Source organism: Lonchura striata, chromosome 27 (genome assembly GCF_050655825.1).
Source record: "Lonchura striata isolate lonStrDom1 chromosome 27, ASM5065582v1, whole genome shotgun sequence".
NCBI lineage: Eukaryota > Metazoa > Chordata > Aves > Passeriformes > Estrildidae > Lonchura > Lonchura striata.
Window position 1 is genome coordinate 11,546,318 of NC_140729.1, and position 14,542 is coordinate 11,560,859.

General features: G+C 55.2%; 1 protein-coding gene across 1 annotated transcript; it reads left to right on the top strand.

Annotated features, from left to right (window-relative positions):
• The first annotated feature begins 13 nt into the window (after positions 1 to 13).
• Positions 14 to 12,679, top strand: LOC146765233 (uncharacterized). Its single transcript, XM_085562145.1, has 2 exons — positions 14 to 1,596; positions 1,631 to 12,679. The coding sequence occupies exon 2, from the start codon at positions 6,295 to 6,297 to the stop codon at positions 7,357 to 7,359; it is 1,065 nt and encodes a 354-aa protein (XP_085418271.1). The 5' UTR covers positions 14 to 1,596; positions 1,631 to 6,294; the 3' UTR covers positions 7,360 to 12,679.
• The last annotated feature ends 1,863 nt before the right edge of the window (positions 12,680 to 14,542 follow it).

A 14,542-nucleotide genomic window follows, 5' to 3' on the forward strand; every position in this document is an offset into this window, starting at 1 on the left:
GACCGGGACCGGGACCGGGAACGGCTCCGCGCCCGCCGCCTCAGGCCCCGCCCCCCGGACAGCCCCGGCCCCGCCCCGGTCCCGCCCCCGTGCCGCGCGCGCACCCGGGAGCTCCGCCCACTCCGGCACAGGCTCCACCCCCAGCCCCGGGAGGGACGTGCGTGAGTGACGTCAGCGTGCGTGAGTGACGTCAGCGTGCGTGCGTGCGTAACGCACGCGCGTGGGCACCTGTGTGTGTGTGTGCGTGTGCGTGTGTGTGTGTGTGTGTGTGTGTGTGTGTGAGAGAGAGAGAACAGCGTGTGTGTGTGTGAGTGTGAGTGAGAACAGCGTGTGTGTGTGTGTGTGTGTGTGTTCGTGTGTGTGTGTGAGTGTGAGAGAGAACAGCGTGTATGTATGTGTGTGTTCATGTGTGTGTGTGTGTGTGAGAGAACAGCGTGTGTGTGTGTGCGTGTGCGTGTTCGTGTGTGTGTGTGCGTGTGAGAGAACAGTGTGTGTATGCGCGTGTGTGCGTGTGTGTGTGAGAGAGCAGCGTGTGTGTGTGTGTGAGAACAGCGTGTCTGTGTGTGCACCTGTGTGTGTGTGTGTGTGCGTGTGTGCGTGTGAGAACAGCATGTCTGTGTGTGCACCTGTGTGTGTGTGTATGTGAGAACAGCTCTGTGTGCACCTCTGTGTGTGTGTGTGTGTGTGTGTGAACAGCTGTGTGTGTGTGTGTGTGTGTGTGTGCACCTGTGTGTGTGTGAACAGCTGTGTATGTGTGTGTGAACAGCTCTGTGTGTGTGTGTGTGCACCTGTGTGTGTGTGTGAACAGCTGTATATGTGTGTGTGTGAACAGCTGTGTGTGTGTGTGTGAACAGCTGTGTGTGTGTGTAAACAGCTCTGTGTTTGTGTGTGAACAGCTGTATGTGTGTGTGTGTGTGCACCTGTGTTTGAACAGCTGTTTGTGTGAACAGCTGTGTGTGTGTGAACATGTGTGTGTGTGAAAAGCTGTGTGTGTGTGTGTGCACCTCTGTGTGTGTGTGCACCTGTGTGTATGTGACTGTGCACCTGTGTGTGTGTGTGTGCACGTGAGTGTGTGTGCAGGCGTGAACATCTGTGTGTGTGTGTAGGTGTGTGTGAGCACCTGTGTATGAACACACGTGTGTCTGTAGCATGAACCCAAGAAGGTGTGCAGGTTCATCACGAGTGGGGGTGTGTGTGTGCATTGATACAGGCGTTTGTGAGTGACACAGGTGTGTGAGTGATACAGGTGTGTGTGTGACACAGGTGTGTGTGTGTGACACAGGTGTTTCTGTGTGACACAGGTGTGTGTGTGACAGGTGTGTGTGTGTGACAGGTGTGTGTGTGTGACACAGGTGTGTGTGTGACACAGATATGTGTGTGACACAGGTGTGTGTGTGTGACACAGGTGTTTCTGTGTGACACAGGTGTAGGTATGGCGCAGGTGTGTGTGTGACACAGGTGTTTCTGTGTGACACAGGTGTAGGTATGGCGCAGGTGTGTGTGTGACACAGGTGTGTGTGTGTGACACAGGTGTGTGTGTGACAGGTGTAGGTCTGACACAGGTGTCGGTATGACATGGGTGTGTGTGTGACACAGGTGTGTGAGTGACAGGTGTGTGTGTGTGACACAGGTGTGTGAGTGACAGGTGTGTGTGTGACACAGATGTGTGTGTGACACAGGTGTGTGTGTGTGACACAGGTGTGCGGGGGTGTTTGTTTGCACACCTAACGTGGGGGCTCTATGTTGGTGCCTCGCGTGTTTGCACACGCGTGTGTGCCGGTGCAGGATGTGGGCACGGGGGTCCCGCGGGACGGGCGGCGCTCGGCTCTGGGCGAAGGAGCCGGGGGTCCCGCACACCTGGGGCGGCTGCGGGCAGCGCGGCACCTGCGGGAAGCTCGGCGGTCCGGGGATCTCGGGGCTCGGGGGCGTCCCTGGGCTCTCAGCAGCCCCGGGGACTGTGGGGCTCACAACGCAGAGATCTCGGGGCTCTCGGCGATTTGTGGCTCTCAGTGATTTGGGGCTCTCAGTGATTCGGGGCTCAGTGTGATCTCGGGGCTCTCAGTGATTTGTGGCTCTCGGTGATTTGGGGCTCTCAGCGATCTCGGGGCTCACAGCGATCTCGGGGCTCTCAGTGATTCGGGGCTCACGGCGATCTCGGGGCTCAGTGATCTCAGGGATCTCAGTGATTCGGGGCTCACGGCGATCTCGGGGCTCAGTGATCTCAGGGATCTCAGTGATTCGGGGCTCTCAGTGATTTGGGGCTCTCAGTGATTCGGGGCTCACGGCGATCTCAGGGATCTCAGTGATCTCGGGGCTCTCAGTGATTTGGGGCTCTCAGTGATTCGGGGCTCACGGCGATCTCAGGGATCTCAGTGATCTCGGGGCTCTCAGTGATTTGGGGCTCTCAGTGATTCGGGGCTCACGGCGATCTCGGGGCTCACAGTCGCACACTGAGTTTGGAATGTCTCGGGGTCGTGGGGATCTCGGGGGTTGTGGTGGTCCCGGGAGTCAGGAGGCCGTGGGTGTCTCAGTGTTCCCGGTGTTCCCGGTGTTCCTGATGTTCTCAGCGATCCTGGTGATCCCAGTGGTCCCAGTATTCTCCGTGTTCCTGGTGTTTCACTGTTCCCGGTGTTCTCAGCAGTCCCGGTGTTCTTGGTGTTCCCGGTGTTCTCAATGTTCTCAGTGTTCCCGGTATTCCTGGTGTTCCCAGTGTTCTCAATGTTCTCGGTGTTCCCGGTATTCCCGGTGGTCTTGGTGTTCCAGTGTTCCTGGTGTTCCCGGTATTCCCGGTGTTCCCGGTGTTCCCGGTGTTCCCGGTATTCCCAGTATTCCCCATATTCCCCATATTACCAGTATTCCCGGTATTCCAGGTGTTCCCAGTGTTCCCGGTATTCCCGCTGTTCCCGGTATTCCCCATATTCCCGGTGTTCCCGATATTCCCCATATTCCCCATATTCCCGGTGTTCCCGTTGTTCCCGGTGTTCCCGGTATTCCCGGTGTTCCCGGGGGTCGCGGCTGTTCCGCGGCGTGGCCGCCAGGGGGCGCTGGAGGGTCGCGCTCCGCTCTCGGAACAAAATCCCCGAAATGCCCAAAATTCCCCAAATTCCCGTAAATCCGGGCAGGGATCCTCTGAACGGCGCTTCAGGGCTGTGTTTCCAAACCCTCCTGCTCTATAGCCACACCTGGACGCTCCCACAGCGCGCTTGAAGCACCACCAAAACCCTTGGGAAGGGCTGACACCTCAATAAAGGGAACCAAACCCTGTCCGGGGGCGATCTGAGCCGCTGATAACCCTCAGGGAAATCCCGGGAAAGGCTGGAATTTCTGGGCGCTGCCACAGGGCACTCAGAGATGCTCAGAGCCCGCCCCGTGCCCAGGAATTCCTCACGTGCTGGGTCTATCCCAGGCTGGCATCACACCCTCACTGCAGGTGTAGTTGCAAGTTTTCCCATGGTTTTGGGGAGGTTTCCAGGATTTTGAGGCAGTCTGTGTCCTGCCTAGTCCCTGTTTGTCCAGGGACAAGGATGGGCAGGAGGAGTGAGAGTGACGTTCCCCTGCAGTGGCTTCACCACAAGACCCCAGGCACAGGGCACAGGTGACAGCTGAGCCTCCTCACCCCGTGGGTGTCACTGAAGGCCCTCCCCCGAGCAGAATTCCTGAGTATTAAAGGTTGGAAAAGGCTCCTTTCCCCCTTACAGGGCTCAAGCTCTCAGTGGGATTTGTCCCAGTCTCGTTCCTGGTGGCTCTGTGGGACAGCAGTGGGGACAAGTGTTCATTCCCTGGGGGACACCCAGGGCTCTGCTCTTCAGTCACTGAGATGATTTTCCATCTTCCTTCAGAGAGGACTGTGCTGGGCACTCTTTCCCATAGGAAAACAATTTTCCAGGATCTGGAGCTCCTTTTCCCACTCATAGGTAAGAAAAAATCTGAACTGGAGAAGCCTCTCCTCATGGATTTTTTGCTTTTACTGAAATGGAGGCAATGTTTCCAATTCAAAATAAACTGGAAAACAGGTGGGCAAGGACAAGGCTTGAGCTGAGCCTGATTTCTGTCTCCAGGCAGGTCCCAGCCATCCCTCTGGGATGCAGAAGGGATGGGATTGCAGGGAAATCAGGCAGGGATTGTGAGGATTAGGGCTTTATTGCTTTTCCAGCTCTGTTGTTATTCCTGTTGTCTTACCTGAGCCCATGGAAAGTCGCAAGGCCTGGGGACACCTCAGGACATCAGGTCCTCCTCCCATCCCTGCCTGGCTGAATGACCTTCAGGAAGTTGCTCTTTCCCCCTTTTTCCCTCTCTCCTCAGTGTTCCTCACCCTGCTGGAGTGGGAACTGCTCCATCCCAAAGTGCTGCTGCCAGCAGGAGCTTCCCCTGCCCGGGGCAAATGCTCTCAAGGAACCACAGCTCCATTTTCCCAGCAGGAAAACACCTCTGGAAGTATTCCCAGTCCTCAGCAGGGTGTTTTTGATGTGCTGCCTGCAGCACCTCCCTGCTCCACTCCACCTCCAGGGCTCATCAGACGTTTTAGTAAAGCCTCCTTCCCCTTTTCCCTCCCTGCAGCCCCTGGAGCTCCCAGGAACACCAGGCTCCATCCTCTCCCTTCTTCAGGTGCTGGTTTCAGTCCCCTCCTCCTGAGACATTTTCCAAGACTTGGAGACCCCAGCAATGAATGGCTTTGCTGGAATTCCTCTGGAATTGAGGAACTTTCCCAGCAGCCAGCAGGTGCCAGCTCAGGATAAACCCAGAGGATGCTGACTAAAGGATCTGCACTGTGGTGGTTAAAGGTGATTACTCTTCCTTCTCCTCCATCATTTGGCTGAAACCCAATTAACCAGACCCTGTTAATCAGCCTAGGTGAGGCTCAGTGCTTGCCTGGGAAGGTGCTTGCTCCTGGCTGTCTGCAGGGAGCAGGGAATCTTCACCTCTGGATGGAAAACCAGGAACATCCTGTGCATATTTTTCATTTAAATCTGTGCCCATGGCCACTCCATACCTTGGGGTGGAAGGGGATATTCCACAAAAACACTCCTAGGGCTGGAAAACTGCCCCAGGTGGGGAGGAGGAAAGCAGCAGGACCACGATGGTTTGGTGATGGTGCTGCCAAGGAAGGGCCGGAGCCCTGCAGAGATTCCAGACAAAGCTGTGCTCCAGAGGGAGGGTGAGGGACACTGTGGAGCCACCACCACAGCCTGGGTCTGCAGATGCCATGGCAGGCTTCATTTCTTGGAGCAGCTGGATGAGTGCAAGCCTTGGATGTGTCTCCATGAGAGAGGTGGGAAGCGGCTGGGATGGAATTCCCGGAGCAGCTGTGCTGCCCCTGGATCCCTGGACAGGGCTTGGAGCAGCCTGGGGCAGCGGGAGGTGTCCCTGGTGGTACTGGGTGGGTTTCAAGCTCTCCCAGCCCAAAACATTCCATTCTCCCAGGGGTGTGGAGCAGATTCCAAGCTCAGAGCACATCACTCCCCTCTCCTGGGCAGGTGTGCTCCTCATTTGGGAAGGAAATTCCCTGTTTTTCATCCATCCCCAGCCTGGCTGATGCACAATCTCCATCCAACCTACCCCAGTCTATCCCAGTCTGTCCCAGCTGCAGCTGGTCCAGGCTGGGACACAGTTCTCACACAAGGCATGTGATAAAACTTTGGGTTGCCACCCTGGTAACTCAGGTTTTAAATTATTCCCTGGGGCAGGGAAGGAATTCCTGTCAGGGAGAGTCAGAGGGATGTTGGGAATTCATCTCCTGAATCCCTCTGAGTTTGTCTTCTCCCCACTGGGCTGTCCTTGGGCCCTGGCAGCCTGCAGAGTGGCTCTGGAGCCTCCCAGCCTCCATCCGTGTGTGCTGGGTTGTGTTGGCTGGAGAGGGGGGACAGCCCCTCCCTGTCCCCTCCATCCCCTGCGTCGGGGCTTGGGGTGGGCAACGTTTGGTGCCCTGGAACAGGACTGGGATGGATTTTCCTGCTGAGCCAAGAGGTTCTGAAGGGAAAAGAAGCAGAACCTTCAATCACCTGCTAATGGCCCAACCCCAAATCCTGGGTACCCCGTGCCAGGACGCTGCACCCACTCTGCCAGGGCAGCTGGGTCTCCTGGCACATTCCTGGCACCAATTCCAGCCCTGTTGCTTCCTCCCATACCCCGATTGTCACTGGGAGGCATCACGAGTCCCCTCTTCCCTCTCAGCCATGGGGGACCCTTCGTGCCCAGAGCTCCCAGTGTTTAAAGCATTAAACCAATTTTTTTTTTTTTTTTTTGTGGGGTTTTATATCTTCAGAGTTTAAGGATCACGCTGAGGGGTTGGTCTCAATGGAAAAGCTTCTTCCCTTTTCCCAAAACCATCGAGGAGATGCATTCTGGGCTCAGCCTCTCTGTAAATTTGGGCACAAGAGGGCCCTGAAACACCACAATGGTCGGGAGCTACGAAGTCCCTTCTGCCCCTTCCTCTGGGCTCAGAGCAGAGCAGACACATCCCGGGACTGCCCCCGCCCCACCCCATGGAATCTGTGTCCATCCCGGGCCCTTCCCTGGAGCTGCATCCCCTTAACTGAGGGGAGCCCGAGCACAGCTGGGATTTCTGGGGCTGGGACCAGAGAAAACCAATCAAACTCCTCGGGATTTGTGGGCTTTGAGGTCAAACATCTGCAGAGCAAAATCCCCTTCACTCCCAACCCGGCCAGGGTTGGATCCATTGGGAATCAGGGGTTGGAGCCATTGGGAATCAGGGGCTGGAGCCATTGGGAATCAGGGGCTGGAGCCAGTGGGAATCAGGACCTGGATCCATTGGGAATCAGGGGTTGGACCATTGGGAATCAGGACCTGGAGCCATTGGGAATCAGGGGCTGGATCCATTGGGAATCAGGGGCTGGAGCCAGTGGGAATCAGGGGCTGGATCCATTGGGAATCAGGACCTGGATCCATTGGGAATCAGGGGATGGAGCCAGTGGGAATCAGGGGGTGGAGCCAGTGGGAATCAGGGGCTGGATCCATTGGGAATCAGGAGTTGGAGCCATTGGGAATCAGGGGTTGGAGCCATTGGGAATCAGGAGTTGGATCCATTGGGAATCAGGGGATGGAGCCATTGGGAATCAGGGGCTGGAGCCATTGGGAATCAGGACCTGGATCCATTGGGAATCAGGGGTTGGAGCCATTGGGAATCAGGAATTGAATCCATTGGGAATCAGGGGTTGGACCATTGGGAATCAGGACCTGGAGCCATTGGGAATCAGGGGCTGGAGCCATTGGGAACCAGGGGCTGGAGCCATTGGGAATCAGGGGCTGGAGCCAGTGGGAATCAGGACCTGGATCCATTGGGAATCAGGAATTGGATCCATTGGGAATCAGGGGTTGGATCCATTGGGAATCAGGAATTGAATCCATTGGGAATCAGGGGCTGGAGCCAGTGGGAATCAGGACCTGGAGCCAGAGGGAGTTAGGCCTCAGCTCCGCTCCACAAACCTGGCAGCTGTTAATTGATATTAATCTCATCAATGCAAATCATATTAAGCTCCCTGGACCCTTCCCAATGGCAGCACTGATAATTCCCTATAAATCAAATTTAGCAGCCCATAAACATTGGAACATCCCACAGCCATTTTCACCCTCCTAAAAACCCATCAATTGCTGCCTGCCTGGATTAGAGGGAATAAATTCCAGAATTTATCTTCCTGCCACGATCATGGACAAAACCACATTAAAGAGACACTTGGAAGCTGCTTTTGTGTTGATTGTTATGGAGCTGCTGCTCCTTGGCTCCTTCAATCCACTCAGAATTGAGGATAATTGAGGGATTTGAAATCCTTCAATGCTTAAATGATAAAGTTGTTGCTTTTCCGAGCCCTCAAACACCTGTGGGAGCAATTTTCATGTAGGTGAGGAATAAAAAACAACTTTATAAGGATCAAGGCTTGGGAAGAAGGAGAATAAATCCCTTTATTTTCTATTTTTAGGGATGGGGGGAAAGGAGAAAGGATTTGATGGAGGGAAAGGAGAAAGAGTTTGATCTGTTCAGCTCCTCAAAGAGAAGACTGGGAGGTGTTCTTATTCCAGTGGGTGCATCCTTGGAAGAGCTGAACATCCAGTGGGATAAGGAGCAAGGGGGAGCTGTGGCTGGGAGGGAAAGGGGGAGGAACGAGGTGATTCCAGCAGGGAGAGGTTCAACACATCTGAAGGAAGAGATGGAATTTCCCACTGAGCCTGGAGCATTCGGGAGCAGCTTCATTCCCACAGGATTTATGGGAGTGGTGCTGGGAAGGTCTCCAGGGTGAACATCCCTGGCATGAGGAGAGGGGTGAGGACCAGGATGTGTCTGCCTGGCATGATTGTCCTCACAGCAGGGACAGACCTGACCCTGACCTTCCTCCAGGGTGCCTCTGGATCTCAATCCGTCCTTCCCTGGACACGCTGCGGGACTGGTGGGGTTTGCTCTGCAGGAGACGAGCGTGGGGACATCACCTCCTCAGGAGACAGCCACTTCTCTCTTTCCCAGCCATGAAGTCACACAGGAGCTGCAGGTGGCCCCACGTCCCTCTGTCCCTCCCAGCAGAGCTCTCCTCCCTTTTCCATCTCCTCTGCTTCCTCTCTTCCCGGTTTCCCTCCCTCCTCCTCCTCCTGCCTGGCTGAGGTTGGAGCATCTCCCCTGTTGTCCTGCCCCTCTCTGCTCCCTCCAGAGCTGCTCAGGTGCTGGAGCTCCTGTTTCCATGGCAATGTCTCACCAGCTCCAGACTCGCTGGAGCACTTTCATCCCTGGAACGTCCCTGCACAGGAGCACAGCTGTCCCCTCCTCCTCAGGACAGAAACCCCAAGTGAAGTGGCCACCAAACCCCCCTGAAAGCCTCAAATCTTGGTGTGGCCACCCTGGCTGGGGACAAAAGCCCAGGGCAGGGGTGTCCATGGCTGGTGGCTCGTCCTTGCTCAGCCCCAGCTGGGTTTCACGGGGACGTCACCGTGGTTGGTGACACTGCATCCCTCCTCCCTGTGCTTGGGGACAGGGAGGGACTGAGAGGGTTCCCAATTTGGATTGATCTTTTGTTTCTGTTCCAAGAGCACTGAAGTGGCTCCAGGGGGATTATGGCTCAGGAGAAATATCCAGGGATGCTTCCCTTGGCACATGCATGGGCGGGACAATGTCCAAGGGCAGGACACGGCCCCAGGGGACATCAGGATGGGCTCCTCTCAGCCATGTGGGAACCCTCCCAGTGGTTTGCAGGGAATTTGGAGTTTTCCTGGCATGTCTCAATGCTGTGTCTGGAAATTGTGGATAGAAAAGGGAGGGGTCCTGTACTGCCACTGAGCACAGGGAGAAGCTGGAGGGCAGCGCCACCAGGGCATGGGAAGCTCAGGATCCAGCAGGAATCGGGGTCCAGCAGGAATCGGGATCCATCAGGGATCAGGATCCAGCAGGGATCAGGATCCAGCAGGGATGAGGATCCAGCAGAATTCAGGATCTAGGATTGGTAACCAGGGAAGAGCCATCCCCGGGAATGGAGCTGCAGGAATCCACAGTGGGGATCTTGTGGATTCCACAGGATCTGAGCCCACTGGCCCCTCCCTGGATCAGCCGGGATCCCTTGGAAGGTGTCCCCGCCCATGGACCTGGGTGATCTTCAAGGTCCCTTCCACCCAAAGCATTCCATGACTCCGGGATTCCACGCGCTGCCAGCCTGGGAGAACTGCTTTTCCCGCAGCCGAGCCCGGCTTTTTCCGGGATGAGATCAGCCCTCCCGGGGAGCGCAGATGGAGCTGGGATGGGGCTGGCTCCTCATCCCTGCGCCAACACTTCCCGCAGCTCGCGGGGCTCTGGCTGATCGCAGGCTCCTCACTCCTTGTGCTTAATCCCAGTTTTAAACTGCAGAAACCAGGAATGGCCCCATGGCGGGCTGTCCCGGCTGTCACCTCCCGCGGAAAGCATTGATTGACTGACTGATTGATTGACTGATTGCTCTTAATGAGCGTTCCGAGCCGAGCGAGCGCTAATTGCCCTGCTAATGACTCCTCCTGCTGTGCCGGCTGCCTCGGCTCGTCCCGACGCCAGGCGGGGAATGCCCGGAGCCGCAGGGTCGGGCCGGGACCATCTCCTCGGCCGGCTGTTCCTGCATCCCACCAACTCCTGCTCCATCCTCCAGCACCTCCTGTCCGGTTACGGGATGGAATTCCAGCGAGTCCTGGCACACGGGAGCTCCTTGGAGCAGCACGTGGAGGGAATGATCCCGTTTCTGGTGTGTGATCATCGCAAAGATGGGAGAGAAAACAAAAGGGAACTCTGTGGATTTAATATTTTTCAGGAAGGGGCAATGTTCAACATGGAATTGTTTGGGTTGGAAGGGAACTTAAAGCCCATCCAGTGCCACTCATGGGACACCTCCCACTGTCCCAGGCTGCTCTGAGCCCCATCCAACCTGGCCTTGGACTCTTCCAGGGATGGGACAGGTAAATATTCCTCAGAAAATGCCAATGAGCCTTTAATTGGGCACGCCCGCGTTTTCTGTGCGTTGGTGGCTGCCTTGCCTCCTCAGCAGGAGCCCACTGGGCCCGCTGCTCTTCCCAGGCCAGCTCAGAGCCAAAGCCTTTCCTGGCTGGTCCCAGGGCTTTGGGGACTTGGATTTGTCACCTCCCAGAGTGACAAATTCCCTCTCAGGGCTGAGCAGGAGTATGTGAGAAACAAGGAAGAACTTGGCCATGGCAGCTTAAAAAGTCACCTGGGATATGGGATGCAAGGATAGCAGGGCCTGGTCCCTGTCCAGGGCTGGTGGAGATCCTGCAGCCCCTGATGGGCTCCTGGAGCTCCTCCAGCTTTGTGGAGATTCTTGGCTGGATAAAGAGAGCCCCAAATCCTGCCCTGTCCAAGACTTTGGTAGTGGCTTGAGTGAGCTGGGGGTTTCCTCTCCCTCTGGAGGACACCAGGAGGAGCTGGAATTCCTGTGGGATATTTTAAGGGCAGCAGTGCATGAGAAACCCGGCTGTGATTTCCACTCCTCAGAGAATATCTCAGGTTTATTTTTCCCTCTTTCCTATAAATATGGATTCCCCCATTATCCCCATAAAAGGGAGATCCCTCCTCAGACCCTACCAGGTGACAGATGATGGCAATGAATCCAGAGCTCTGTCCTGCTGTTAGGAATTTCTCCAGTGGATTTTATTTGCCTGTTCCCATCCCTCCTGCTTCCTTCAGCAGAGCATTCCTCCCACAGATTGGGAAGAAAGGCAGGGATGGGGCTGGATCAGGGAGTTGCACTCCAGGTGGTCCTGAGCCTTCCTTCATCCCCTGACACATCCCCAGCTCCCTCCAGCCTTTAAACATCCATAATTAAAGCCTCTCCTAAAGACAAACAGTGCCTGGGAAGATTTATCATTTCTGCTGCTGTAATTACCTGTCAGGATTAAAAGAATGGCCCTTTCCAAGGAACGCTGGGCTTGTTCTTTAATTAATTAATATGCAGCTTGTCATGCAAAATCAAGGTCATCAAGATGGAGATGGAGATGATGTCCCAGCACTGCTGCTCTTCTACAGCCTGGCAGAGCCCTGGGGGGAGAGATTGGAGGAGAGTGGGGAGGGTTTATTTGGGAATCTTGCTCCTCATGGGCCCTATTGAGTCAAAAATGTCTCTTTAATATAAATTATATCCTTCAAATTGAGACACTGAGAGTTTAGATGGGATATTGGGAAGGAGTTCCTGTCTGTGAGGGTGGGCAGGCCCTGGCACAGGGTGCCCAGAGCAGTTGTGGCTGCCCCTGGGTCCCTGGAATTGTTCGGGGTTGGACAGGGCTTGGAGTGGCCTGGGGCAGTGGGAGGTGTCCCTGCCACGGCAGGGGTGGCACTGGGTGGCTTTGAGGTCCCTTCCAAACCATCCTGGAATTCTGGGATGATTCACTGTCCCTTCAACATGGGAATGCTCAGAGGATTTGCCATGAATTGGTTTGTGCAGGGACACATCAGGAGAAGGTTTCTACTCCCAAAATATTCCTGAGATCTGCTGGCTTTGGGGTTCCTCTCCTGGGACTCTGCAGGAGGAGTTGGGAGACCTGGGCTCATCCAGCCTGGAAAAGGCAGCCAGGGCAGATCTGAATTTTGGGTGTCCTAAAGGCCACCGGGCCCTTTGTCCAAGCCCCTGCTGGGCTGGTTCCCCTTGGAGAAACAGCCTGGAGAAAACTGGGCTGTCACAGGGGCATGAGCCAATCCCTAAATTCAGATATTCCAAGAGGAAGGGAAGGGATTTTCCAAGAGGAGGGATTTTCCCTACTTCTCCTGGTGGGACGTGGATGTCCCTGCTCATCCTCCCACCTCAATCCTGGGGTATCCCAGAAGTTTTTGCAGCCGTTGCCTTCTGCTCCAGCCTTCTGGATCCCTTGGGACACTGCTGTCCCTGGGCAGGATTGTTTCCCTTGGATCACAGACTCTATTAGCATGAGGAATCGCTGTCGGGACTCCGGAGACAAATGTTCCTGTTCTTCCCTGAGGGATCGGTGGGTTGGGATTGCACTGCCCATAAATTCTGGAGACAGGCTCCATTGCAGCTGCTGCCCCAGCCCATAATTGGAACTCCATTAGAAACTGTAAACATGGACTTTGGGATATAAATGCTCCTTTAAATTCTTTGGAGTGGGGAGGGATGGGAGGAGGAGAGCAGGGAGCAGGGAAAACAGACAGGGAACAGGGAATAGGGACAGGGAACAGGGACAGGGAATAGGGAATAGAGAATGGGGAACAGGGAATAGGGAACAGGGAGAGGGAATAGGGACAGGAACAGGGAAGGGGACAGGGAACAGGGAATAGGGACAGGAACAGGGAATAGAGACAGGGAACAGGGACAGGGAATAGGGAATAGAGAATGGGGAACAGGGAATAGGGAACAGGGACAGGGAATAGGGAATAGAGAATGGGGAACAGGGAATAGGGACAGGGAATAGGGAATAGAGAATGGGGAACAGGGAATAGGGAACAGGGACAGGGAATAGAGAATAGGGAACAGGGACAGGGAATAGGGACAGGGAATAGAGAATGGGGAACAGGGAATAGGGAACAGGGAATAGGGACAGGAACAGGGAACAGGAACAGAGAATAGGGAATAGGGAACAGGATCAGGGACCAGGAAATAGGAACAGGGAATAGGGAATAGAGAATGGGTAACAGGGAATAGAGAACAGGGACAGAGAATAGGGACAGGGAACAGGGAAAATAGTGACAGGGAATAGAGGACAGGGAATAGGGATGAGGGAACAGGGAATAGGGAGCAGGGAATAGCAAACAGGAAACAGAAGAGGGAACAGGGAATAGGGAGCAGGAATAGGGAATAGGAAACAGGGACAGGGAATAGGAACAGGGAACAGGAACAGGGAATAGGGAACAGGAACAGGGAATAGCAAACAGGAAACTGGGGAGAGGGAACAGAGAATAGGGAGCAGGGAACAGCACACAGGATCCTCCAGTACCAGCTCCAGGGGATGAGGAAGGGGCTGTGGAGCAGTTGTGGGGAATTTTGGCTCAGATCCCCAAAATATGTGAATTTTGCTCTGAGTAGCTCATGGAATCCCAGATTCACTGAGGCTGGAAAATCCCTCCAGGATCACCAAGTCTCAGTTGTGCCTGATCCCCACCTTGTTCCCAGCCCAGAGCCCTGAGTGCCACCTCCAGGTGTTCCTGGGACACCTCCAGGGATGGGCACTCCAAACCCCCCTGGGCAGTGCCAATCCCTGACCCCCCTTTCCATGGGGAAATTCCTCCTGGAGCCCACCCTGAGCCTGCCCTGGCCCAGCCTGGGGCCGTTCCCTCTCCTCCTGTCCCTGTTCCTGGAGCAGAGCCCGACCCCCCGGCTGTCCCCTCCTGGCAGGAGCTGTGAGAGCCACAAGGGCCCCCTGAGCCTCCTTTGCTCCAGGCTGAGCCCCCCCAGCTCCCTCAGCCCCTTCTGGGGCTCCAGCCCCTTCCCAGCTCCCTCAGCCCCTCCCAGCTCCGTTCCCTGCCCTGGACATGCTCCAGCCCCTCACTGTCCAGGATGGATCCTCCTGGTCCCTCAGTGGGGTAATCTCACTCCTGGAGCTGCTCATCCATGAACCAATCCCTAAATTCAGATATTCCAAGAGGAAGGGAAAGGATTTTCCAAGAGGAGGGATTTTCCCCACTCTCCTGGTGGGATGTGGATGTCCCTGCTCATCCTCCCACCTCAATCCTGGGGTATCCCAGAAGTTTTTGCAGCCTGCTGGCTTCTGCACCTGCCCTCGGGATCCCTCGGGATCCCAGACTGCCTCTGGGGCTGTTCCTTGTTCCCTCCACCTGGAGCCACCCCTGATTCCAGGCTGGGCTCAGCACCTCCTTCCCATCCCAGGATGGAATGTCTGGAGCCTCTGGCCAGCCCCAGGCTGGAGCTGCAGGGTTTCTCCAGGAAATGTGGGCTTTGATCTGGAAAAAGAAATAAAATACCTTCCAAAAAAACACGACCTTCTCCTGGATTTGTTATTGGATTCTTATTGTTGTTATTGTTATTATTGCTATTCTTATTCTTATTCTTATTCTTATTCTTATTCTTATTCTTATTCTTATTCTTATCCTTATCCTTATCCTTAT

Excerpts from the sequence above, each read along its gene's own strand:
- LOC146765233 (XM_085562145.1), top strand. The coding sequence starts at position 6,295 with ATGGAAAAGCTTCTTCCCTTTTCCCAAAACCATCGAGGAGATGCATTC.